This window comes from Pristiophorus japonicus, chromosome 30 (assembly GCF_044704955.1).
Source record: "Pristiophorus japonicus isolate sPriJap1 chromosome 30, sPriJap1.hap1, whole genome shotgun sequence".
Lineage (NCBI taxonomy): Eukaryota > Metazoa > Chordata > Chondrichthyes > Pristiophoridae > Pristiophorus > Pristiophorus japonicus.
The window spans coordinates 12,307,679-12,334,604 of NC_092006.1; the positions used below are offsets into that span (position 1 = coordinate 12,307,679).

At 61.3% G+C, this 26,926-nt stretch overlaps 1 protein-coding gene across 1 annotated transcript in view; it reads right to left on the reverse strand.

Annotated features, from left to right (window-relative positions):
* Nucleotides 1–2,774: 2,774 nt before the first annotated feature.
* The window catches only part of LOC139240221 (rho guanine nucleotide exchange factor 2-like), a 37,160-nt gene continuing 13,008 nt past the window's right edge, over nt 2,775–26,926 (reverse strand). The window contains exons 4-13 of the mRNA XM_070868692.1: nt 26,625–26,803; nt 24,205–24,269; nt 22,357–22,545; nt 20,517–20,651; nt 17,909–17,979; nt 17,444–17,485; nt 16,535–16,585; nt 15,434–15,898; nt 8,744–9,041; nt 2,775–4,039 (exon numbers count right to left, since the gene is read on the reverse strand). Coding sequence (XP_070724793.1) covers nt 3,909–4,039; nt 8,744–9,041; nt 15,434–15,898; nt 16,535–16,585; nt 17,444–17,485; nt 17,909–17,979; nt 20,517–20,651; nt 22,357–22,545; nt 24,205–24,269; nt 26,625–26,803 — 1,626 coding nt within the window. The 3' untranslated portion in view covers nt 2,775–3,908. The remainder of the gene's footprint in view (nt 4,040–8,743; nt 9,042–15,433; nt 15,899–16,534; nt 16,586–17,443; nt 17,486–17,908; nt 17,980–20,516; nt 20,652–22,356; nt 22,546–24,204; nt 24,270–26,624; nt 26,804–26,926) is intronic.

Below are 26,926 nucleotides of genomic sequence, written 5' to 3' on the forward strand. Positions count from 1 at the left end.
TCTAGTGCAACATCCTGGTAAATCTCCTCTGTACCCTCTCCAGTCTAGGCAACATCCTGGTAAATCTCCTCTGTACCCTCTCCAGTGCAACATCCTGGTAAATCTCCTCTGTACCCTCTCCAGTGCAACATCCTGGTAAATCTCCTCTGTACCCTCTCTAGTGCAGCATCCTGGTAAATCTCCTCTGTACTCTCTCCAGTGCAACATCCTGGTAAATCTCCTCTGTACCCTCTCTAGTGCAGCATCCTGGTAAATCTCCTCTGTACTCTCTCCAGTGCAACATCCTGGTAAATCTCCTCTGCACCCTCTCCAGTGCAACATCCTGGTAAATCTCCTCTGTACCCTCTCCAGTGCAATCACATCTTTCCTGTAATGTGGTGACCAGAACTGCACGCAGTACTCCAGCTGTGGTCTAACCAGTGTTTTATACAGTTCAAGCATAACCTCCCTGCTCTTGTATTCTATGCCTCGGCCAATAAAGGCAAGCTACATATTCAATGCCTTGTTAACCACCTTGAAATGAGGAGGAATTTCTTCTCTCAGAGGGTTGTAAATCTGTGGAATTCTCTGCCACACAGAGCTGTGGAAGCTGGGACATTGAATATATTTAAGATGGAGATAGACAGATTTTTGAAAGATAGATTGGTAGATTTTTGTTAACCAAAAGGTATAAAGGCTTCATAGGAGCAGGAGTCGGCCATTCGGCCCCTTGAGCCTGCTCCGCCATTCAATGAGATCATTGGCTGATCATCGACCGAACTCCATCCACACATCTTGGGTTCCATATTATCCCCTTGGCAAGCAAAAAACAAAGCATTTATATAGCGCCTTTCACGACCACCGGACGTCCAAAAGCGCTTCACAGCCAATGAAACACTTATTGAAGTGCAGAAAATGTGGGCAACGTGGCAGCCAATTTGTGCACAGCAAGCTCCCACACACAGCGATGTGATAATGACCCGGATCATCTGTTTTAGTGATGTTGGTTGAGGGATAAATATTGGCCCCAGGACACCGGAGTAGAACTCCCCCTGCTCTTCTTCCAATAGTGGCCCCGGGATCTTTTACATCCACCCGAGAGGGCAGACGGGGCTTCGGTTTAACGTCTCATCCGAAAGACGGCCCCTCCGACAGTGCGGCACTCCCTCAGTACTGCCCCTCCGACAGTGCGGCGTTCCCTCAGTACTGCCCCTCCGACAGTGCGGTGCTCCCTCAGTACTGCCCCTCCAACAGTGAGGCACTCCCTCAGCACTGCCCCTCCGACAGTGCGGCGCTCCCTCAGCACTGCCCCTCCGACAGTGCGGCGCTCCCTCAGTACTGCCCCTCCGACAGTGCGGCGCTTCCTCAGTACTGGCCCTCCAACAGTGAGGCACTCCCTCAGCACAGCCCCTCCAACAGTGCGGTGCTCCCTCAGTTCCGTCCCTCCGACAATGCGGCGCTCCCTCAGTACTGCCCCTCCGACAGTGCGGCGCTCCCTCAGTACTGCCCCTCCGACAGTGCAGCGCTCTCTCAGTACTGCCCCTCCGACAGCGCAGTACGGCACTCCCTCAGCACTGCCCCTCCAACAGTGCAGCACTCCCTCAGCACTGCCTCTCCGACAGTGCGGCACTCCCTCAGTACTGCCCCTCTGACAGTGAGGCACTCCCTCAGCACAGCCCCTCCAACAGTGCGGTGCTCCCTCAGTTCCGTCCCTCCGACAATGCGGCGCTCCCTCAGTACTGCCCCTCCGACAGTGCGGCGCTCCCTCAGTACTGCCCCTCCGACAGTGCAGCGCTCTCTCAGTACTGCCCCTCCGACAGTGCAGCGCTCCCTCAGCACTGCCCCTCCGACAGTGCGACGCTCCCTCAGTACCGCCCCTCCGACAGTGCGGCACTCCCTCAGTACTGCCCCTCTGACAGTGCGGCGCTCCCTCAGCACTGCCCCTCCGACAGTGCGGCGCTCCCTCAGCACTGCCCCTCCGACAGTGCGACGCTCCCTCAGTACCGCCCCTCCGACAGCGCAGTACGGCACTCCCTCAGCACTGCCCCTCCAACAGTGCGGCGCTCCCTCAGCACTGCCCCTCCGACAGTGCGGCGCTCCCTCAGTAACGCCCCTCCGACAGCGCAGTGTGGCACTCCCTCAGCACTGCCTCTCCGACAGTGCGGCGCTCCCTCAGTACCGCCCCTCAGACAGTGCGGCGCTCCCTCAGCACTGCCCCTCCGACAGTGCGGCACTCCCTCAGTACTGCAATGGGAGTGTCAGTCTAGATTTTTGTGCTCAACTCCCTGGAGTGGGACTTGAACCCACGACCTTCTGACTCCGAGGCGAGAGTGCTGCCCACTGAGCCACAGCTGGAGGGGAGAAAGGGGATGAGGTGGGCCTGAGATGCGGAGTGAGGGGGAGCAAGTGTTTGGGAATACGGGAACCGAGAGGCTGATCAGTTGACAAGAATGGAAACATTTGGCCAGTTGTGGCTGCAGTCTCTTTTTACGTCAATCGTTTTAATCATCTTCGAAATTTTACAGCCATTTATTCCTCTTTTATTTTTGCAATCAGAGAAAAACAGTTTCACTAACATTTTCGCTGCTAAAAAAAGACATTTGGAAAATACAAAATACAGTTTTGTTTGTGTGGGTGTGTGTGTGTTTCTCTTAAAGAATCGATCTTGACCCCAGTATGTCCTCTCACCCCCGAGGTCAGAGGGCAAGTGAGGAGCCAGCGGCATTGTGGGAAAAAACGGTTGTGTTCGGGAAGGGGCGACACTCCCTCCCTCCCTCCCTCCCGCCCCGCCCCCCTCGCTCTTCCTCTTTCGGGTTTGTTTGTCGACATCTCCCCGAGTTTACAATCAAACACTTTAATTTACAGTATTGCCCGCCCTTTGACTCCCCCCTCCTCCGTTATCACTGCTTCTCGTTTCACATCTTTGGCGTTAAAAAATAAATCATAGGAATAAATCTGCGATGCATAAAAAAAAAATCTGACGTTTCCCCCATTGCAAACCTCTGCATCCACCATTATAATGGGAACTTTGCCACGCTGCAGTGGCGGGAGGGCACAACTGCAGCGTGACGGGTTTACATACAAAATTCCCATTATAAATCGGGGCAACGGAATTTGTGCAGAACAAGAATGTTTGACTTTAGAATGGGGCGGGGGGGGGGGTGGATTAAATCCATGCAATTATTCTCCCCCTCCCCAGGTCCTCTTAAACCCCTCCCCTCCCCCCAAAGCCTCCACTTGTTCCCGATCCCAATGCTGTGCAAAATCAACACGGCTGGAAAATTCCCCGACGTGATTCCCTGACCTGTGTGGTGCACGCACCAGCGCCGGTATAACTCCCGTCTCCCAGTGTGGGAGGTTGAGGAGCTTGTCTCACCCAGGGACGGACCCCCCACATTGGCGCCCCTCCCCCCCTCACCCAGCGGCTGGGAGGGGGAGGGGGGGCGGACCCGGCGAATCTGCTCGCGCGTCGCCTTGAACATCCTCCCAAGCCCCAGAATCTCCGCTAACGCTACGAGGGTGTGGGAGGAGGTGGGGGGGGGGGGTCCGAATCGATGGCGTCCCACCCTTCTCGGGGCGGCCACTGAAACCCTGCACTGCAGGGAACTCAAAAAGCAAAAGTGTCATCCAATGTCTTAAATATCGCCCTGGCGCAAAATTACGTGGTTCCAACCACGAAAAATCCAGTGTGAGAAACATTCCTTAAATAAAGCGATATTCCGATCATTGGCCGAGGGACTCGCTCCCAACAGCCGGGGTGAGCAAGCCCTTCACTCCCCTCCTCCCCCGCCCCGCCCTCCCCCCCCCACGCACACAGGGTTCACGCGGAGCCAGGCCGGGGGTCGCGCGGTCCCTTTAAGTGGAGCATCGACATCGTGAGTGTTTGCGTGGGGAGGGGGCAGGGGGCAGGGAAGGTCAGGGTTCAGAGTTCAGTAATACATGTCGTCCTCATCTTCTTCGGGCTGCCCGGCGCTCGGGGGAGAGGGGGCGGGGTCGTCCGCCGCCGGGCCGGGCTGACCTCCACCGGAACCTTCCGCCGCGTTCGGAGCCTGCTCGCCGTCTGTGGAGTGGGGGGGGGGCACAAACGGAAAGAGGTTCAAGGCGTGTCGAGAATCGTGCCATGCGGGCGGGGGGAGGGGGGAGCAGAGTTCCCCCTCCCCCGCTAAACCCCTCCCCCTGCTAAACCCCTCCCCCTCCCACACCGCTAAACCCCTCCCCCTCCTAGCCCACTAAACCCTTCCCCGCAAAGCACTCCACCTCATCTCAAATCACCCCCCCCCAGCAAAACCCCTCCCCTCCCAGGTAAACCCCTCCCCGTCCCCTCAAACGCCACCCCTCCCACCCAGCTAAACCCTCCCTCCCCTCCAACCCCACCCTCACCGTCGCCTCAAACCCCTCCCCCTCCCTCCCCTCAAACCCCTCCCTTCCCTCCCCTGTCCTCAATCCCTTCCCCTGCCCTCAAACCCCTCCCCACCCTCCCCTTAAACCCCTCCCCTCAAACCCCTCCCTCCCTTGCCCTCAAACCCCTCCCTTCCCTCCCCTGCCCTCAAACGCCTCCCCCCTCCCTCCCCTCAAACCCCTCCCCCTCCCTCCCCTCAAACCCCTCCCCCTCCCTTCCCTCCATCCCTTCCCCTCCCTTCCCTCCATCCCTTCCCCTCAAACCCCTCCCCTGTCCTCAATCCCTTCCCCTGCCCTCAATCCCTTCCCCTGCCCTCAAACCCCTCACCTCAAACCCCTCCATTCCCTCCCCTACCCTCAAACGCCTCCCCCTCCCTCCCCTCAAACCTCTCCCCCTCCCTCCCCTCAAACCCCTTTCCTTCCCTTCCCTCCATCCCTTCATCCCTTCCCCTCAAACCCCTCCCCCTCCCTTCCCTCCCCTGTCCTCAATCCCTTCCCCTGCCCTCAAACCCCTGCCCTCAAACCCCTCCCCACTCTCCCCTTAAATCCCTCCCCTCAAACCCCTCCCTCCCCTGCCCTCAAACCCCTCCCCTCAAACCCCTCCCTTCCCTCCCCTGCCCTCAAACGCCTCCCCCTCCCTCCCCTCAAACCCCTCCCCCTCCCTCCCCTCAAATCCCTCCCCCTCCCTCCCCTCAAACCCCTCCCCCTCCCTTCCCTCCATCCCTTCCCCTCAAACCCCTCCCCCTCCCTTCCCTCCCCTGTCCTCAATCCCTTCCCCTGCCCTCAAACCCCTACCCTCAAACCCCTCCCCACCCTCCCCTTAAACCCCCCCCTCAAACCCCTCCCTTCCCTCCCCTGCCCTCAAACCCCTCCCCCTCCCTCCCCTCAAACTCCTCCCCCTCCCTCCCCTCAAACCCCTCCCCCTCCCTTCCCTCCATCCCTTCCCCTCAAACCCCTCCCCTCCCTTCCCTCCCCTGCCCTCAATCCCTTCCCCTGACCTTAAACCCCTCCCCTCAAACCCCTCCCCCACTCTCCCCTCAAAACCCTCCCTTCCCTCCCCTCAAACCGGTCCCCCTCCCTCACCTTAAACCCCTCCCTTCCCTCCCCCATCCTTCCCTCAAACCGGTCGCCCTACCTTCAAACCCCTACACCTCCCCCACCCTCCCCTCAAACCCCTCACCCTCCCTCTCCTCAATCACCTCCCCTCCCAACCAGCAGAACCCTTTGCACCTTCCACTGTGTGTGGGATCTTGCTGTGCAAAAATTGGCTGCCGGGTTTCCCACAGTACAACAGTGACTACACTCCAAAAGTACTTTGTTGGCTGTGAAGGGCTTTGGGGCGTGCTGTGGTTGTGAGAGGCGCTACATTAATGCATTGTACAAGTCTCTCTCTGCGATGCCCCAGTGTGGACCTGGGAGGTACGCTCAGGCCCGGGGGAGCGGCATGAACCCACGACCTCTGACCCACAGCAGAGCGAGGTCACACTGGAACCAAAGGAGGGGAGCCGGTCAGTGGGTTCAAGGAAATCGATGGATGTAGGGTAGAAAGACAAAACTTGCATTTATATAGCGCCTTTCACATCCTCAGGACGTCCCAAAGCGCTTTACAGCCAATGAAATACTTTTGGAGAGTGGTCGCTGTTGTATTGTGGGAAATGCCAATTAGCGCACAGCAAGCTCCCACACACAGCGATGTGATAATGACCCGGATCATCTGTTTTAGTGATGTTGGTTGAGGGATAAATATTGGCCCCAGGACACCGGGGAGAACTCCCCCTGCTCTTCTTCCAATAGTGGCCACGGGATCTTTTACATCCACCCGAGAGGGCAGACGGGGCCTCGGTTTAATGTCTCATCCAAAAGACGGCCCCTCCGACAGTGCGGCGCTCCCTCAGTACTGCCCCTCCGACAGTGCGGCACTCCCTCAGTACTGCCCCTCCGACAGTGCGGCTCTCCCTCAGTACCGCCCCTCCGACAGTGTGGCGCTCCCTCAGTACTGCCCCTCCGACAGTGCGGCGCTCCCTCAGTACTGCCCCTCCGACAGTGCGGCGCTCCCTCAGTACTGCCCCTCCGACAGTGCGGCGCTCCCTCAGTACTGCCCCTCCGACAGTGCGGCGCTCCCTCAGTACTGCCCCTCCGACAGTGCGGCGCTCCCTCAGTACTGCCCCTCCGACAGTGCGGCGCTCCCTCAGTACTGCCCCTCCGACAGTGCGGCTCTCCCTCAGTACTGCCCCTCCGACAGTGCGGCGCTCCCTCAGTACTGCCCCTCCGACAGTGCGGCTCTCCCTCAGTACTGCCCCTCCGACAGTGCGGCGCTCCCTCAGTACCGCCCCTTCGACAGTGCGGCGCTCCCTCAGTACTGTCCCTCCGACAGTGCGGCACTCCCTCAGTACTGCCCCTCCGACAGTGCGGCGCTCCCTCAGTACTGCCCCTCCGACAGTGCGGCTCTCCCTCAGTACTGCCCCTCCGACAGTGCGGCTCTCCCTCAGTACTGCCCCTCCGACAGTGCGGCGCACCCTCAGTACTGCCCCTCCGACAGTGCGGCGCTCCCTCAGTACTGTCCCTCCGACAGTACGGTGCTCCCTCAGTACTGCCCCTCCGACAGAGACTGAGCCACAGCTGATGGGGGTGAAAGGTCGGGGGGAAATGGAGGGCTGCAGATGGGGTGGGGGGGGGGGGGTGCGCACCCGGCCCCCAATTCACCTCATCGCTGCTCGGCGAGCGGGCTGGCCTGAGACGGAGGCGGGGCTGAGTGACGAGGCTATTCCCGTTGCACGCCAGACCAGCGGAGCTGACGGCCATTGAGGCCCAAGTCACCGAGAGAGCTTCCGTCACGGGAGGGTGGCCAGGGCAATGGCAGAGGAGGGGGACTCTGTGGAATTTGATCGTTCAACCCATGATACCGGGAGGGGGAGGGGGGGTGGGGCGACTGGGGAAATCTCTGTGTTGGGGAAGGAGTCCCGAATGCGACTAATCCTGGGGACTGGGGGCACTCCTGTATCGCACTCAAGCAACACAGAAAGATACAGCAAGCAATGAGGAAGGACAATTGGTATGTTGGCCTTCATTGCAAGAGGGTTTGAGTACAGGAGCAAGGATGCCTTACTCCAGTTATACAGGGCCCTGGTGAGACCGCACCTGGAGTATTGTGAGCAGTTTTGGTCTCCTTACCTAAGGAAGGATATACTTGCCATAGAGGGAGTGCAGCGAAGGTTCACCAGACTGATTCCTGGGATGGCAGGACTGCCGTATGAGGAGAGATTGGGTCGACTGGGCCGGTATTCACTGGAGTTTAGAAGGATGAGAGGGGATCTCATTGAAATGTATAAAATTCTGACGGGGTTGGACAGACTGGATGCGGGGAGGATGTTCCCCCGGGGCTGGGAAGTCTAGAACAAGGGGTCACAGTCTCAGGATACGGGCTAGGAAATTTAGGACTGAGATGAGGAGAAATGTTTTCACTCAGAGTGAGGTGAACCTGTGGAATTCTCGACCACAGAAGGCTGTGGAGGCCAAGTCACTGAATATATTTAAGAGGGAGATCGATAGATTTCTAGACACAAAAGGCATCAAGGGGTCTGGGGAGAAAGTGGGAATATGGTGTTGGGATAGAGGATCAGCCATTGAACGGCAGTGCAGGCTCGGAGGGCTGAATGGCCTACTCCTGATCCTATTTTCTATGGAGTATAAAAGCAGGGAAGTCCTGCTACAACTGCACAGGGTATTGGTGAGGCCACACCTGGAGTACTGCGTGCAGTTCTGGTCGCCGTATTTAAGAAAGGATACACTTGGCATTGGAGGTGACACAACGAAGGCTCACCAGACTGATCCCTGGGATGAGAGGGTTGTCCTATGAGGCGAGATTGAGTAGATTGGGCCTATACTCTCTGCAGTTTACAAGAATGGGAGGTGATCTCATTGAAACACACAAGATTCTGAGGGGGCTCGACAGGGTAGATGCAGGGAGGGTGTTTCCCCCCGGGCTGGGGAGTCTAGAACCAGGGGTCACACAGTCTCAGGATAAGGGGTCGGCCATTCAGGACTGAGATGAGGAGGAATTTCTTCACTCAGAGGGGGGTGAATCTTTGGGATTCTCTGCCTCAGAGGGCTCTGGAGGCTCAGTCGTTGAGTATATTCAAGGCCATCGATAGATTTTTTGGGGTCTCGGGGAATCGAGGGATCGGGAGGGAAAGTGGAGTTGAGGTCAAAGATCAGCCATGATCTTAAATGGCGGAGCAGGCTCGAGGGGCCGAATGGCCAACTCCTGCCCCTAATTCTTATGGTTCAATCGGTGCCCCTCCCTGCTCGGGGTCCTGCTTGGCGCGATGCCCGGTATACCTCCTGTTTTATCTGCCCCCCGCCTTACCTGGGTCGTCGTCGCTGGAGGACGGAGACAGACTCGCGCTCTCCTCGCCGGACTCCTCCTCCTCCTCCTCCTCCTCCTCGGGAAGCCCCTCCGGGCGTAGGCACGGGCCGCCATCTTGCGCCGGTCCGCGCTCCGTCCCCTGGCCGCTCCCGCTCTCGCGCTGCGGCCCCGGAGGGGGCCCCCGCCCCGCCGGCCAGGGCCCCTCGGATTGGTCGTCGAGGCCCAGCCAGGGGCCTGGGGAACCGTCGCCACTCAGCGCCCTCTGCAGGCACGATTCGTCAGCGCTCCTCCGCCGCTGCTGCGGGGGGGGGGGGGGGGGGGGGTAGCAAGAAAGACTTTAGCAAAGGAAATCGGCCGCCCTAACCCGGTCTGGCCGGTAGAAAGACAGCCTTGCATTTATATAGCGACTTTCACGGCCACCGGATGTCTCAAAGCGCTTACACAACCAGTGAAGTACTTTATGGAGTGTGCTCACTGTTGTATTGTGGGAAACGCCAATTTGCGCACAGCAAGCTCCCACACACAGCAATGTGACAATGACCCGGATCATCTGTTTTAGTGATGTTGTTTGAGCGATAAATATTGGCCCCAGGACACCGGGGAGAACTCCCCCTGCTCTTCTTCCAATAGTGGCCCCGGGATCTTTTACATCCACCCAAGAGGGCAGACGGGGCCTCGGTTTAACGTCTCATCCGAAAGACGGCACCTCCGACAGTGCGGCACTCCCTCAGTACTGCCCCTCCGACAGTGCGGCGCTCCCTCAGTACCGCCCCTCCGACAGTGCGGCACTCCCTCAGTACTGCCCCTCCGACAGTGTGGCACTCCCTCAGTACTGCCCCTCCGACAGTGCGGAGCGCTCCCTCAGTACCGCCCCTCCGACAGTGCGGCGCTCCCTCAGTACTGCCCCTCCGACAGTGCGGCGCTCCCTCAGTACTGCCCCTCCGACAGTGCGGCACTCCCTTAGTACTGCCCCTCCGACAGTACGGCGCTCCCTCAGTACCGTCCCTCCGACAGTACGGCACTCCCTCAGTACTGCCCCTCCGACAGTGCGGCACTCCCTCAGTACTGCCCCTCCGACAGTACGGCGCTCCCTCAGTACCGTCCCTCCGACAGTACGGCACTCCCTCAGTACTACCAGGATGAGGTGGGGGGAGTGGGTCCTGCTCCTGATTGCAGTCCAGCCAGAAGCCCCCCCCAGTGTCTGGCGAGGACATGATCAGACTCCGTTGTGATGCCGCTGTGGCCGAACAGGCAGCTGCAGCTCGCTCACCAAGGGCGGGGAGGGGGACAGTGGGGTGGATTATAACTCTACCCACTCTGGGAGGTGCGAGGTGTCCCGATTGTTAGCCCATTGTCCTGAGGTCGCCGGGGGCGGGGTTAACGCCATTTTATCTTGGCGCACGAGGCGGGATGTGGGGGGAGGGGCAGGGTGCAAAGGACAAGCGGGTTTCCCCATCAGGTGAACTCAAGGGGTCCGGGAGGGGGGTCCCGGAGGAACCAGGACTGTCCCTCACCACCACCACCACCGCAAAGACCCCGTACAGGATAAGCCTGGGCCTCCCTTGCCGCCGTCTGCACCCCCCCCCCCGCCCAGCCCCTCCCCCCCCCCCGACCCCGTCACTCGCTTGCCGTCGGCGGGAAGCCCCCGGGCCTCCCGTGGTTCGGACCAGCTGCGCCTTGCGCCCACTGAAACCCAGGCTGAGCCTGGGGTCGAAATCAAGGCCCAGGCTTCGGGCCTGTCGTGTCTGGGTAATATCGAGGGGGGCGGAGGGGCCCAGAGTCTACGAAGCCCGATCACGATGCTGTTTCCTGGGCGCAGGGCAGCCTGGAGTAGGCCCGACTCTCCAATCGGGCCTAAAGTCAGGCTTCGGGGCGCCCTCGTGCGAGTCAACGGGGGCAGGGAGCTTGACGACCGGTTTAGGACCCCTGTGGGGAAAGCCAGCCGCCCAGTGCTGTGCCTGCGCGGGGCCCTGGTGTCGTGGAGCGATTGTGCAGGCCTCGCGGCAAGGGGCGGCAGTCAAGCCCCCCTTCTCCGTGTTCCCCGGGACTTCATCGAGGGTCGGTGTTGGCGGGGCAGGAGATGGGCTTGCTCCCTCAGGAGGTGTGACAGGCCCGAGTGAGACCCGCGTCCCCAGGCCCAGTTCCTGGCCTTCCCGGTTGAGGCCTAAAACAACAGGCCGTAAACCTGCTTTTTGTGGTAAAAGTTGAGCGTCCGAAATCCGGCAACCTCGGGACCAAGGCTGTTCCAGATTCCGGGCATTTCCAGATTTTGGGACGTCTTTGCCTGGGTCAAGGTTGGGCCGCCGAGGTAAGGAGGGAGAGTGGGGAGAAGTGGGGGGAGGGGGATAGAGAGGAATAGAGGGGGGAAGGGGGAGAGAGAGGGAAGAGAGGAGGGAGGGAGAGGGGGGAGAGAGGAGGGAGAGGGGGGCAGGGGGAGGGAGGGGGAAGAGAGAGAAAGGGGAGGGGGAAGGGGAGAGAAGGGGAGGGGGAAAGGGGAGAGAAGGGGAGGGGGAAAGGGGAGAGAAGGGAAGGGGGGAAGGGGAGGGGGGAAGGGGAGAGAAGGGGAGGGGGGAAGGGGAGAGAAGGGGAGGGGTGAAGAGGAGAGAAGGGGAGGGGGGAAGGGGAGAGAAGGGGGGGGGAAGGGGAGAGAAGAGGAGGGGGGAAGAGGAGAGAAGAGGAGGGGGGAAGGGGAGAGAAGGGGAGGGGGGAAGGGGAGAGAAGGGGAGAGAAGGGGAGGTGGGAAGGGGAGGGGGGAAGGGGAGAGAAGGGGAGGGGGAAGGGGAGAAAAGGGGAGGGGGAAGGGGAGAAGGGGAGGGGGAAGGGGAGAGAAATGGAGGGGGTAAGGGGAGAGAAAGGGAGGGGGGAAGGGGAGAGAAGGGGAGGGGTGAAGGGGGAGTAGTGGGGGTGGGGGAGTCCGGATTTTGGAACATTCCGTAGTTTTGGAATTCCAGATTTTGGACGCTCAACCTGTATATCAGTGATCTCGATTTGAATGTCGGGGGTATGATTAAGAAGTTTGCAGATGATACTAGAATGGGCCGTGTGGTTGATGATGAAGAATAAAGCTGCAGACTGCAGGAAGATATCGATGAACTGGTCAGGTGGGCAGATCAGTGGCAAATGGGATTCAGTCCGGAGAAGTGTGAGGTAATGCATTTGGGGAGGGTTAACAAGGCAAGGGAATACACATTAAATGGTAGGACACTGAGAAGTGTAGAGGTACAAAGGGATCTTGGAGTGCAGGCCCACAGATCCCTGAAGGTAGCAGGCCAGGTGGATAAGGTGATTAAGAAGGCACACGGAATACTTGCCTTTATTAGCCGAGGCATGGAATACAAGAGCAGGGAGGTTATGCTTGAACTGTATAAAACACTGGTCAGGCCACAGCTGGAGTACTGCGTGCAGTTCTGGTCACCTCATTACAGGAAAGATGTGATTGCACCAGAGAGGGTACAGAGGAGATTTACCAGGATGTTGCACTAGAGAGGGTACAGAGGAGATTTACCAGGATGTTGCACTAGAGAGGGTACAGAGGAGATTTACCATGATGTTGCACTGGAGAGGGTACAAAGGAGATTTACCAGGATGTTGCACTGGAGAGGGTACAGAGGAGATTTACCAGGATGTTGCACTGGAGAGGGTACAGAGGAGATTTACCAGGATGTTGCACTAGAGAGGGTACAGAGGAGATTTACCAGGATGTTGCACTAGAGAGGGTACAGAGGAGATTTACCAGGATGTTACCTGGACTGGAGAATTTTAGCGATGAGGAAAGATTGGATAGGCTGGGGTTGTTTTCTTTGGAACAGAGGAGGCTGAGGGGAGACCTGATTGAGGTGTATAAAATGATGAGGGGCCTGGATCGAGTGGATAGGACGGACCTGTTTCCCTTGGCAGAGGGGTCAAGAACCAGGGGGCATAGATTGAAAGTAACTGGGGGGAGGTTTAGAGGGGATTTGAGGGGAAATGTCTTCACCCAGAGGGTGGTGGGGGTCTGGGGTGGAACTCACTGCCTGAAAGGGTGGTAGAGGCAGAAACACTCACCACATTTAAAAAGTACCTGGATGTACACTTGAAGTGCCGTAACCCACAGGGCTATGGACCGAGAGCGGGAAAGTGGGATTAGGCTGGGGGGCTCTTTGTCGGCCGGCGCGGACACGATGGGCCAAAATGGCCTCATACGGACATAAGAAACAGGAGCAGGAGTCGGCCATTCGGCCCCTCGAGCCATTGAATCATTCAATCAGCTGATCAGCTATAAATTTATGAGGGGGCCTGGGGAGGGGAATAGAACCATTGAAACTTACAGCACGGAAGGAGGCCATTTCGGCCCATCGTGTCCTCTGTACCCTCTCCAGTGCAACATCCTGGTAAATCTCCTCTGTACCCTCTCCAGTGCAACATCCTGGTAAATCTCCTCTGTACCCTCTCTAGTGCAACATCCTGGTAAATCTCCTCTGTACCCTCTCTAGTGCAACATCCTGGTAAATCTCCTCTGTACCCTCTCTAGTGCAACATCCTGGTAAATCTCCTCTGTACCATCTCTAGTGCAACATCCTGGTAAATCTCCTCTGTACCCTCTCCAGTGCAACATCCTGGTAAATCTCCTCTGTACCCTCTCCAGTGCAACATCCTGGTAAATCTCCTCTGTACCCTCTCCAGTGCAACATCCTGGTAAATCTTCTCTGTACCCTTTCCAGTGCAACATCCTGGTAAATCTCCTCTGTACCCTCTCCAGTGCAACATCCTGGTAAATCTCCTCTGTACCCTCTCTAGTGCAACATCCTGGTAAATCTCCTCTGTACTCTCTCCAGTGCAACATCCTGGTAAATCTCCTCTGTACCCTCTCCAGTGCAACATCCTGATAAATCTCCTCTGTACTCTCTCTAGTGCAACATCCTGGTAAATCTCCACTGTACCCTCTCCAGTGCAACATCCTGGTAAATCCCCTCTGTACCCTCTCCAGTGCAACATCCTGGTAAATCTCCTCTGTACCCTCTCCAGTGCAACATCCTGGTAAATCTCCTCTGTACCCTCTCCAGTGCAACATCCTGGTAAATCTCCTCTGTACCCTCTCCAGTGCAACATCCTGGTAAATCTCCTCTGTACCCTCTCCAGTGCAACATCCTGGTAAATCTCCTCTGTACCCTCTCCAGTGCAACATCCTGGTAAATCTCCTCTGTACCCTCTCCAGTGTAACATCCTGGTAAATCTCCTCTGTACCCTCTCTAGTGCAACATCCTGGTAAATCTCCTCTGTACCCTCTCTAGTGCAACATCCTGGTAAATCTCCTCTGTACCCTCTCCAGTGCAATCACATCTTTCCTGTAATGTGGTGACCAGAACTGCATGCAGTACTCCAGCTGTGGCCTAACCAGTGTTTTATACAGTTCAAGCATAACCTCCCTGCTCTTGTATTCCATGCCTCGGCTAATAAAGGCAAGTATTCCATGTGCCTTCTTAACCACCTTATCCACCTGGCCTGCTACCTTCAGGGATCTGTGGGCCTGCACTCCAAGGTCCCTTTGTTCCTCTACACTTCTCAGTGTCCTACCATTTAATGTGTATTCCCTTGCCTTGTTAACCCTCCCCAAATGCATTACCTCACACTTCTCCGGATTGAATCCCATTTGCCACTGATCTGCCCACCTGACCAGTTAACATAGAAACATAGAAACATAGAAAATAGGTGCAGGAGTAGGCCATTCGGCCCTTCTAGCCTGCACCGCCATTCAATGAGTTCATGGCTGAACATGAAACTTCAGTACCCCATTCCTGCTTTCTCGCCATACCCCTTGATCCCCCGAGTAGTAAGGACTTCATCTAACTCCCTTTTGAATATATTTAGTGAATTGGCCTCAACAACGTTCTGTGGTAGAGAATTCCACAGGTTCACCACTCTCTGGGTGAAGAAGTTTCTCCTCATCTCGGTCCTAAATGGCTTACCCCTTATCCTTAGACTGTGTCCCCTGGTTCTGGATTTCCCCAACATCGGGAACATTCTTCCTGCATCTAACCTGTCTAAACCCGTCAGAATTTTAAACGTTTCTATGAGGTCCCCTCTCATTCTTCTGAACTCCAGTGAATACAAGCCCAGTTGATCCAGTCTTTCTTGATAGGTCAGTCCCGCCATCCCGGGAATCAGTCTGGTGAACCTTCGCTGCACTCCCTCAATAGCAAGAATGTCCTTCCTCAGGTTAGGAGACCCAAACTGTACACAATACTCCAGGTGTGGCCTCACCAAGGCCCTGTACAACAGTAGCAACACCTCCCTGCCCCTGTACTCAAATCCCCTCGCTATGAAGGCCAACATGCCATTTGCTTTCTTAACCGCCTGCTGTACCTTGCATGCCAACCTTCAATGGCTGATGTTCATCGATATCTTCCTGCAGTCCACCGCTTTCTTCTTCATTATCAACCCCACGGCCCATTTTGGTATCATCTGCAAACTTCTTAATCATACCCCCAACATTCAAGTCTAGATCATTGATATATACCACAAAAAGCAAGGGACCCAGCACTGAGCCCTGCGGAACCCCACTGGAAACATCCTTCCAGTCGACCATTACTCTTTGCATTCGGCCTTTGAGCCAATTTTGGATCCAACTTGCCACACCCACACATGACGAATAGCCACTGCAGTGAAGTACCAGAGAGTCAGTGGGTGGATTCGGCCCAGCAATGTGCCTACCTGTAGGACGTTGGTGCCGAGGGCAGAGAGCTGTGAGGCGGGCAGGCTGTACTGCCGAGTGTGGGACCTGGTCTTCCTGCGTAGCTGGGGGCGGGCGGGGCCTAGCGGGCAGGCCTGGGGCCCCGGATCCTCGGCGGCCGCCTGCTGGCCCCGCCTCCGCCACTCCTCCCGCTCCCGCTCCAGCCCCGCCCGCTCGCGCTCCGACTCCTGCAGCCGGGCCTCCAGGGCCCGCAGCTCCTGGCACCGCTCCTCGGCCGCCCGCCGGCAGCGCTGGAACTCCTCCTGCAGCAGGCCGTGCTGCCTCCGCAGGCCCGCCAGCTCCTCGCGCTGCTGCTCCGCGGCACGCGCCCGCTCCTGCTCCGCCAGCGCGCCCTCCCGGGGCCCGGGCCGGCCCAGCCGCTCCCTCTGCTCCGCCAGCTGCTGCCGCTGGGTCTCCAGGAGGGAGTCCTGCTTCACCACCATCGCCTGTGTGAGGAGGAGGGGGCGGGGGGGGCAAAGGTCAGAGACAGAGGTCAGGAATCAGGGTGAAAGGTCAACACGCCCTGATACAGCGGCCTTGCAATCCCAACCCCCACCTCTCCCCCCCTGGGCCTCACCGTAACCCTCTGCCCAGGCCCCTGAGCATTCACCTCTCCAGGCCTCTGCCCCACCGTTATACACTAACCCCTGATCTCTCACATCTCCCCTATTACCTGTGTTATGCTGTGAACCCTGACCCCCCCACCTCGCTCCAGATCCCTGAGCAATGCTCTAACCCCTGACCCCTCACCTTTCTCTGCCGAATGATGACTCAGTGCCCCGGCCCCAGATCCCTCCCTTTCCCAAACCAGGCCATCCCGGCTACTGGCCCTTGCCGCGGGACACACTCTGTATCGCCATGGCGACAGGGCCCCGGGCCTGGCCTGAAGGCCTGGCGTTACCCCTCCCAACGCCTCGTCCTTTTTCCCCCCTGTGCCCGTCTCCCACTGTCACCGCTCAGTGAATCGCACATTCAGAGACGCTCCCGAGTGTCCCCCCCTCCCTGCGGCCGCCCAGGTCTGGAACATTCCGGCCCAGCCGGGTCAAGGGGACGGAAGCCACGAGGGAGGCCGCGGAACCCACCTGGAGCCCGTGGAGCAGGACCGAGAGCCGCGACAGTCTCAGCATGGCCTCCTGTGGGGAGAGGGAAGGAGAGGGTTAATATGGGCGCCTAGCGACCGGCAACAGGCAACGGGAGCGGGGGCAGGGCAACACCACTGCCACCCCTTTACAGTCTTGTCCCATCCCCGTACCCCAGCTCCCCCCATCCCCGGACCCCAGCTCCTCCCATATCTCCGGACCCCAGCTCCCCCCCACCCCCGGACCCCAGCTCCCATCAACCCCGACCCCAGCTACCCCCCACCCCCGGACCCCAGCTCCCCCCCACCCCCGGACCCCAGCTCCCCCCCACTCCCGGACCCCAGCTCCCTTCCATCAACCCCGACCCCAGCTCCCCCCCACCCCCGGACCCCAGCTCAACCCCACCCCTGGACCCCAGCTCCCCCCCACCCCCGGACCCCAGCTCCCCCCCACCCCTGGACCCCAGCTCCCCCCCACGCCCCGGACCCCAGCTCCCCCCCACGCCCCGGACCCCAGCTCCCCCCATATCTCCGGACCCCAGCTCCCCCCCCACCCCCGGACCCCAGCTCCCATCAACCCCGACCCCAGCTACCCCCCACCCCCGGACCCCAGCTCCCCCCCATCCCCGGACCCCAGCTCCCTTCCATCAACCCCGACCCCAGCTCCCCCCCACCCCTGGACCCCAGCTCAACCCCACCCCTGGACCCCAGCTCCCCCCCACCCCCGGACCCCAGCTCCCCCCCACCCCCGGACCCCAGCTCCCCCCCACCCCTGGACCCCAGCTCCCCCCCACGCCCCGGACCCCAGCTCATCCCCACCCCCGGACCCCATCTGCCCCCCCACCCCCGACACCAGCTCCCCCCACTCCCGGACCTCCCCCCCTCCCCTCTCTCTCAGCACCCCATCTCATACCTCATTGTGGGATTTAACTTGGAGTTGATTCCCATTTCGGTCCTAAAGGGAGAGAAAAATCTAAAGTCAAATTAAATACAAAAGGGGAGAAATAAAACCGAGTGGAAGGAGTGAGAGAGGAAGAGGAACGTGAGTGGGAGAGGAGAGAGAGATAGAGGGAGAGAGAGGGGGGAAGACAGAGAGTGAGGGAGAGAGAGAGAGAGAGAGAGACGGGGGGAGAGGGAGAGAGAGAGAGAGAGATGTGGGGAGAGGGAGGGAGAGTGAGAAAGTGGGATGGGAGGGGGAGGGGACAGAGAGAGATGGGGGGAGAGGGAGGAGCGAGAGAGAGAGAGAGAGAGAGGGAGTGAGAGATTGGGGGAGAGGGAGGGAGGGAGAGAGCGGGGGGGGGGGGGAGAGGGGGATTGGGGGAGGGGACACAGAGACTGGGCAGGGAATGCAGGATGTGAGACAGACACAGGCCCTTACCCGCCCCGGGCCGTTGAGTGAATCCGTCCGGCAGAGTTCAGTTGTCCCGTTTACGTTGGGCTGCTCACTGTCTGAGGGGGGAAAGAAACGGAGTTAGTCGTACACAGCCCGAGGGAGGGGGAGCCGGCGCCGAGGGGTGAGGGCGGAGGGCGAGGAGGGGGGTCGAGCGAAGGGCAGGAGTGAGGGAGGGTCGTGGCCGAGGGGTGGGGCATGGCTTAGGGGTGGGGGCTGGGTGGGGCGGGGCCAAGGGGTGGGTGGGGCCGAGGGAGGGGCGGGACTGAGGAAGGGGCAGGGCTGAAGGAGGGGCTGGGCTGGGGCCAAGGGGTGGGGGTAGGGCTGAGGGAGGGGTGGGGCTGGGGCCGAGGCATGGGGGCGGAGCTGAGGGAGGGGCGGGGCTGAGGGAGGGGCGGGGCCGAGCGATGTGATTGGTAGACAGGCACGGTGACACGGTCTGGGGCCTGGGGTGGTGAAGAGCCCAGAAGGAGAAAATAGTAACACTAACGTGTATTTATATAGCGCCTTTAACATAGTGAAACATCCCAAGGCACTTCACAGGAGTGTTAGGAGATAAAAATTTGAAACCGAGGCAGGTGACCAAAAGCTGGGTCACGGAGGTGGGTTTTAAGGAGCGTCTTGAAGGAGGAGAGAGAGGCGGAGAGGTTTAGGGAGGGAGTTCCAGAGCTTGGGGCCCAGGCAGCTGAAGGCATGGCCACCGATGGTGGAGCGATTATAATCAGGGGATGGTCAGGAGGGCAGAATTAGAGGAGCGCAGAGATCTCGGGGGGTTGTGGGGCTGGAGGGGGTTACAGAGATAGGGAGGGGCGAGGGCCATGGAGGGATTTGAAACTGATGAAAATTTTGAAATCGAGGCATTGCTTAACCGGGCTCCAATGTACGTCAGTGAGCACGGGGTGATGGGTGAGTGGGACTGGGTGTGAGTTAGGACACGGGGGCAGTGAGCACAGGGGGTGATGGGTGAGTGGGACTGGGTGTGAGTTAGGACACGGGGCAGTGAGCACAGGGGGTGATGGGTGAGCGGGACTGGGTGTGAGTTAGGACACGGGGCAGTGAGCACAGGGGGTGATGGGTGAGCGGGACTCGGTGCGAGTTAGGACACGGGGGCAGCCGAGTTTTGGATCACCTCTAGTTTACGTCGGGTAGAATGTGGGAGGCCGGCCAGGAGTGCGTTGGAATAGTCAAGTCTGGAGGTAACAGAGGCACGGATGAGGGTTTCAACAGCGGATGAGCTGAGGCAGGTGGTGGAGACGGGCGATGTTACGGAGGTGGGAATAGGCGGGTATAGTTATGCCGTGGATATGTGGCCGGAAGCTCATTTCAGGGTCAGGTATGACAGCGAGGTTGTGGACAGTCTGGTTCAGCCTCAGACAGGAGTTGGGGAGAGGGATGGAGTCGGGAGCTGGGGGAACGGAGTTTGTGGCTGGGACTGAAAACAACGGCTTCAGTCTTCCCAATATTCAATGGGAGAAAATCTCTGCTGATCCAGAGCTGGATGTGGGACAATTGAGAGACCGAGGAGGGGTGGAGAGAAGGGGGGGTGAGGTAGAGCTGGGTGTCTCAGGGTACACGTGGAAACTGAGGCTGTGTTTCCGGATGATGTCACCGAGGGGCAACATGTAGATGGGGAATAGGAGGGGGCCAAGGACAGATCCTGGGGGGACACCAGAGGTAACGATGTGGGGGTGGGAAGAGAAGCTGTTGCAGGAGATTCTCGGGCTACGATTCGATGGATAAGAATGGAACCAGGCGAGTGCAGTCCCACCCAGCTGGACGATGGAGGAGAGGCGATGGAGGAGGGTGGACTGGTCAATCGTGTCAAAGGCTGCAGACAGGTCCGGGAGGACGAGGAGGGAGAGTTTACCACGGTCACGGTTGCAGTCACAAATTTGGTGGGGAGGTGGGGCTGAGGGACGGGGAGGCGGGGCCAGGGGGCGGGGTCGAGGAGGCGGAGCCAAGGCGGTGGGGCTGAGGGACGGGGAGGCGGGGTCAAGGGACGGGGAGGCGGGGCCAAGGGACGGGGCCGAGAGGCAGGGCGGGGACGAGGGGTGGGGTTGAGGGACGAGGGGTGGGGCTGAGGGACGAGGAGGTAGGGCCGAGGGACGGGGAGGCGGGGCCGAGGGACGGGGAGGCGGGGCCAAGGAGATGGGGCCAAGGGATGGGGCCGAGAGGCAGGGCGGGGACGAGGGGTGAGGCTGAGGGATGAGGGGTGGGGCTGAGGGACGAGGGGTGGGGCTGAGGGACGGGGAGGCGGGGCCGAGGGACGAGGAGGTAGGGCCGAGGTCCGGGGAGGTGGGGCCGAGGGACGGGGCCGAGAGGCAGGGCGGGGACGAGGGGTGAGGCTGAGGGACGAGGGGTGGGGCTGAGGGACGAGGGGTGGGGCCGAGGTCCGGGGAGGTGGGGCCGAGGGACGGGGCCGAGAGGCAGGGCGGGGACGAGGGGTGAGGCTGAGGGACGAGGGGTGGGGCTGAGGGACGAGGGATGGGGCCGAGGTCCGGGGAGGTGGGGCCGAGGGACGAGGAGGTAGGGCCGAGGTCCGGGGAGGCGGGGCCGAGGGACGAGGAGGTAGGGCCGAGGGACGGGGCAGACATACTTGAGGTGCGGCTGGCTGGTCCGCCTGTGTTCTCGGTCCCCCCGGGAGCGAGGGTCCCCGGGGTTTGGTCCACGCCGGAGGCCGGATGCCCGGAGGCCCCACAAACGTCAATCATCAGCTCCGATAGGCCTTGCACTGCAGGGCGGGAAAAACAGCATTAGGAAAGGGAATGGAAGTGACCGCTGGGAGCCCATCCCTCCGGGAATCCCACGCAGGACAGCGCGACTGCTCGACGCAATCCAAGTGTCACCCGCCAACCGGCTCCAAAATGGCGGCTTCCCCAAGAATGAAACCCAGGCCCCTCGCTCTGTTATCACCTTCGCGCTCTCTTTAACCCTCTGACCACCTCACCCCACGCTCCATGAAGCTCCCTGACCCTTGACCCCCCAACCGCCTGACCCCTCACCCACCCCGACTCTTCACCCTCAACTCTATGACCCCTCACCCCCGACGACCTGACCCTTGCCCCTCGACCCCCTGACCCTGGCTCCCAGTATCGCCCCCCCCTCCCCCACCCCCGCTCCCGTTAGCTGTCCTGCCCCCCCACAACGCCCCCTTGCTGCTCACGGGCAGCCCCTCTCCACCAGACACGCCAACCGTCCCGGGGGCCTTCCTCGACGCCCACCCCCCCCCCCCCCCCCCCCACCACCCGCACCCGTGTCGGGCCGCCCGGGCTCCGAGGGCCCAGTTCTCCCGGGTTGGCACTGTCCCCTCACCCCACTGTCCCGGCGTCCGGCCTGAGGAGACACTCCGAGTCCAGGCTTCGGGCCCAGGCTGCCAAAGGCGGATTCCGTCTCCGCCCGCTCCCCACGGCCCCCTGCCCGCTCCCTACGGCCCCCCGCCCGCTCCCCACAGACCCCGCCCGCTCCCCACGGCCCCCCGCCCACTCCCCACAGACCCCGCCCGCTCCCTACGGCCCCCCGCCCGCTCCCCACGGCCCCCCGCCCGCTCCCTACAGCCCCCCTGCCCACTCCCCACAGACCCCGCCCGCTCCCTACGGCCCCCCGCCCACTCCCCACAGCCCCCCGCCCACTCCCCACAGACCCCGCCCGCTCCCCACGGCCCCCCGCCCGCTCCCTACAGCCCCCCTGCCCACTCCCCACAGACCCCGCCCGCTCCCTACGGCCCCCCGCCCACTCCCCACAGCCCCCCGCCCACTCCCCACAGACCCCGCCCGCTCCCTACGGCCCCCGCCCACTCCCCACGGCCCCCCGCCCGCTCCCTACGGCCCCCGCCCGCTCCCCACAGACCCCGCCCGCTCCCTACGGCCCCCCGCCCACTCCCTACGGCCCCCCGCCCGCTCCCCACGGCCCCCCACCCGCTCCCTACGGCCCCCCGCCCGCTCCCCACGGCCCCCCGCCCGCTCCCCACGGCCCCCCGCCCGCTCCCTACTGCCCCCCGCCCATTCCCCATGGCCACCCACTCGCTCCCCACGGCCCCCCGCCCATTCCCCATGGGCCCCCGCTCGCTCCCCACGGCCCCCCGCCCATTCCCCACGGCCCCCTGCTCGCTCCCCACGGCCCCCCGCTCGCTCCCCACGGCCCCCCGCCCATTCCCCACGGCCCCCTGCTCGCTCCCCACGGCCCCCCGCTCGCTCCCCACGGCCCCCCGCCCATTCCCCATGGGCCCCCGCTCGCTCCCCACGGCCCCCCGCTCGCTCCCCACGGCCCCCCGCCCATTCCCCATGGGCCCCCGCTCGCTCCCCACGGCCCCCCGCTCGCTCCCCACGGCCCCCCGCCCATTCCCCACGGCCCCCCGCCCATTCCCCACGGCCCCCCGCTCGCTCCCCATGGCCCCCCGCCCCCCGCTCGCGCCCCCCCCCCCTCCACCCAGGAGTCACCTTCTTTCAAAGCGTCGTTGAGCAGTTTCTCGCCCTTGGGGCAGTCGGCAGACTCGGAGCGGAAGAGCTTGCGGATGCTGAGCTCGGGGGCCAGGTCCTCGCAGGCCTTCAGCTGCAACATCTGCAGGAAGAGCCCGGCCTTCTCCTCCAGCAGCTCGCTGATCCCACGGTCCCGCTGCTCGATCTCGTCTGGGGGCACAGGAGGGGAGGGTCAGAGCCACGCTAGGGCGAGGGGGAGGGGGAGAGGGGGAGGGTCAGAGCCACGCTAGGGCGAGGGGGAGGGGAGAGGGGGAGGGTCAGAACCACGCTAGGGCGAGGGGGAGGGTCAGAGCCACGCTAGGGCGAGGGGGAGGGGGAGAGGGGGAGGGTCAGAGCCACGATAGGGCGAGGGGGAGGGGGAGAGGGGGAGGGTCAGAGCCACGCTAGGGCGAGGGGGAGGGGAGAGGGGGAGGGTCAGAGCCACGCTAGGGCGAGGGGGAGGGTCAGAGCCACGCTAGGGCGAGGGGGAGGGGAGAGGGGGAGGGTCAGAGCCACGCTAGGGCGAGGGGGCGAGGGGGAGAGGGGGAGGGTCAGAACCGCGATAGGGCGAGGGGGAGGGGGAGAGGGGGAGGGTCAGAGCCACGCTAGGGCGAGGGGGAGGGGAGAGGGGGAGGGTCAGAGCTGCGATAGGGTGAGGGGGAGGGGGAGAGGCGGGGGGAAGAGAGGGGGAGGGGGAGAGGGGGAGGGTCAGAGCCACGCTAGGGCGAGGGGGATGGGGAGAGGGGGAGGGTCAGAGCCACGCTAGGGCGAGGGGGAGGGGAAGAGGGGGAGGGTCAGAGCCACGCTAGGGCGAGGGGGAGGGGGAGAGGGGGAGGGTCAGAGCTGCGATAGGGCGAGGGGGAGGGGGAGAGGCGGGGGGAGAGAGGGGGGAGAGAGGGGGCAGAGGGGAGCGAGGAAGAGAGAGGGAACGGGGCAGAGAGAGGGAGAGAGAGAGAGAGAGGGAGAATGGGGAGAGGGGCAGAGTGAGGAAGAAGGGGGAGGGAACAGGGATGACTCTGACACAATGCTCTCCCACAATGTGTCACAGATCGGTTACAGCACGGAGGGCAGCCACTGGGCCTGTAGACCATGTGCCCACCCTCCCGCCCTTTCCCCGTAGCCCTTCAGTTTATTTTTCCTTCAGGTATTTATCCAACTCCCTTTTGAAAGCCACGATTGAGTCTGCCTCCACCACCCTCTCAGGCAGCACATTCCAGATCCTAACCACTCGCTGCGTAAAAACGTTTTCCCTCGTGTCGCCTTTGGTTCTTCTGCCAATCGCCTTAAATCTGTGTCCCTCTGGTTCTCCACCCTTCCACCAATGGGAACAGTTTCTCTCTGTCTACTCTGTCCAGACCCATCGTGATAGTCAACCCCTCGATCAAATCTCCTCTCCACCTTCTCTGCTCTAAGTCCCAGCTTCTCCAGTCTCTCCCCGTCCCTGAAGGCCCTCATCCCCCGAGACCATTCTGGTCAATCTCCTCCGCCCCCTGCCCCCCCGCCCCAAGGGCCTTCACATCCTGCCTAAAGTACGGGGCCCAGAATTGGCCACAACACTCCAGCTGGGGCCTAACCAATGTTTTATAAAGGTTCATCATAACGTACTCTGTGCCTCTATTTACGAAGCCCAGGATCCCGTAAGCTTTTTTTAACCACTTTCTCACTCCGCCCTGCCTCCTTCAGCGATTTGTGCCCATACACCCCCAGGTCCCCGTGGGTCACAGAGTTGGGGTGCAGTGACTGAGTCTCGCTCCCCCCTCACACACCCAACCCCCGCCTCAGTGAGCTACCCTCATGCTGGGTTATAACGACTGAGGGGAGGTCTGTTACCTGCTAATTCTCTCAGGATCTCCTTTGTTTCAATCTCCATCGAGAAATCGTCCATCTCCGGGCACCTGTAACACAGACAGGGACAGTCCGAGTTAAACTTGCGCCCCCTCAGTACTGACCCTCCGACAGTGCAGCGCTCCCTCAGTACCGCCCCTCCGACAGCGCAGTACGGCACTCCCTCAGTACTGCCCCTCCAACAGCGCAGTACGGCACTCCCTCAGTACTGCCCCTCCGACAGCGCAGTACGGCACTCCCTCAGTACTGCCCCTCCGACAGCGCAGTACGGCACTCCCTCAGTACTGCCTCTCCGACAGCGCAGTACGGCACTCCCTCAGTACTGCCCCTCCGACAGCGCAGTACGGCACTCCCTCAGTACTGCCCCTCCGACAGCGCAGTACGGCGCTCCCTCAGTACTGCCCCTCCGACAGCGCAGTACGGCACTCCCTCAGTACTGCCCCTCCGACAGCGCAGTACGGCACTCCCTCAGTACTGCCCCTCCGACAGCGCAGTACGGCACTCCCTCAGTACTGCCCCTCCGACAGCGCAGTACGGCACTCCCTCAGTACTGACCCTCCGACAGTGCAGCGCTCCCTCAGTACCGCCCCTCCGACAGCGCAGTACGGCACTCCCTCAGTACTGCCCCTCCAACAGCGCAGTACGGCACTCCCTCAGTACTGCCCCTCCGACAGCGCAGTACGGCACTCCCTCAGTACTGCCCCTCCGACAGCGCAGTACGGCACTCCCTCAGTACTGCCCCTCCGACAGCGCAGTACGGCGCTCCCTCAGTACTGCCCCTCCGACAGCGCAGTACGGCACTCCCTCAGTACTGGCACTAGGGGTGTCGGCCTGGATTTTGGGCTCAGGTCTCTGGAGTGGGGCTCGAACTAGAGGGCAGAGTGTTACCAACTGAGCCAGGGCTGGCCTGGGTTAGTTTGGACTGGCCGGCCTGAGGTTACTGACAATTGGCTTCAATGATAAATAATCTTGGACAGGGATGGGTGGTAAAATGGACGTCTGGTGCTAACTCGCCCTCTCTCCACCCGGGTTTGGTCAAAATCAAGGCTGGAGAGAGAGACACTGTATCATCAAGTGATGGGAGCCAGTGTCCTGAGTTAATTGAGTTCTGAGATGTGACTGCACCCCTCCCCCAATATCCTCGGGAGCCCACTATCAGCGAAGGCAGATATCGGCGACGAGGTCCAACACCGCCTCCAGTGCGCCAGTGCAGCCTTCGGCCGCCTGAGGAAGAGAGTGTTTGAAGACCAGGTCCTCAAATCCACCACCAAGCTCATGGTCTACAGGGCTGTAGTGATACCCGCCCTCCTGTATGGCTCACAGACATGGACCATGTACGGTAGACACCTCAAGTCGCTGGAGAAATACCACCAACGATGTCTCCGCAAGACCCTGCAAATCCCCTGGGAGGACAGACGCACCAACGTTAGCGTCCTCGACCAGGCCAACATCCCCAGCATCGAAGCACTGACCACACTCGAACAGCTCCGCTGGGCAGGGCCACATTGTCCGCATGCCCCGACACGAGACTCCCAAAGCAAGCGCTCTACTCGGAACTCCTTAACGGCAAACGAGCCAAAGGTGGGCAGAGGAAACGTTACAAGGGACCACCCTCAAAGCCTCCCTGATAAAGTGCAACATCCCCACCGACACCTGGGAGTCCCTGGCCCAAAGACCAGTCCGCTCTAAGTGGAGGAAGTGCATCCGGGAGGGCGCTGAGCACCTCGAGTCTCGTCGCCGAGAGCGTGCAGAAGCCAAGCGCAGGCAGCGGAAGGAGCGTGCGGCAAACCAGACTCCCCACCCACCAGACCAGACCACACCAGACTGGACCAGACCGGGCCAGGCCAGACCAGGCCGGACCAGACCGGATCGGACGAGACCAGACCAGACCGGGCCAGGCCGGACCGGACCGGACCAGACCGGACCGGACCAGGCCAGACCAGGCCAGACCAGGCCAGACCAGGCCGGACCAGACCAGACCAGACCAGACCAGACCGGGCCAGGCCGGACCGGACCGGACTGGACGAGACCAGACCGGACCGGACCGGACGAGACCAGACCGGACCGGACGAGACCAGACCAGACCAGACCGGGCCAGGCCGGACCGGACCAGACCGGACCAGACGAGACGAGACCAGACCAGACCAGACCGGACCGGACCAGACCAGACTGGACCGGACCAGACCGGGCCAGGCCGGACCGGACGAGACCAGACCGGACCGGACGAGACCAGACCAGACCAGACCGGACCGGACCAGACCAGACCGGACCGGACCGGACCGGACCGGACCGGACGAGACGAGACCAGACCAGACCAGACCAGACCGGACCGGACCAGACCAGACCGGACCGGACCAGACCGGACCGGCCCACTCCCGCCCGTGCCGCGCCGCGCTCTCACTCACACGTTGACGGTCTGCTGGATCACTTTCATCCAGGTGTTGCGCTCCTCCTTGGAGGCGGTGTGGATCTCGTACATCTCGGGGATGGGCGCGGCGGCGCTGATGAGGAACATGCCCTTCTCCTGGTTGGCGATGTCGCGGACGATGAGCTTCTGCAGGGAGATCACCGCTGGCTTGTTGTCCTGGAACAGAAATACCCCGAGGTGGGCGGGACGGGACGGGGGGGGGTGGAGAGAGTGAGCAGCGATCGCCCCAGTCCCCTCCTCACCGAGTGCGCTGGGGGAGGGGGCGGGGATACGGCTCAA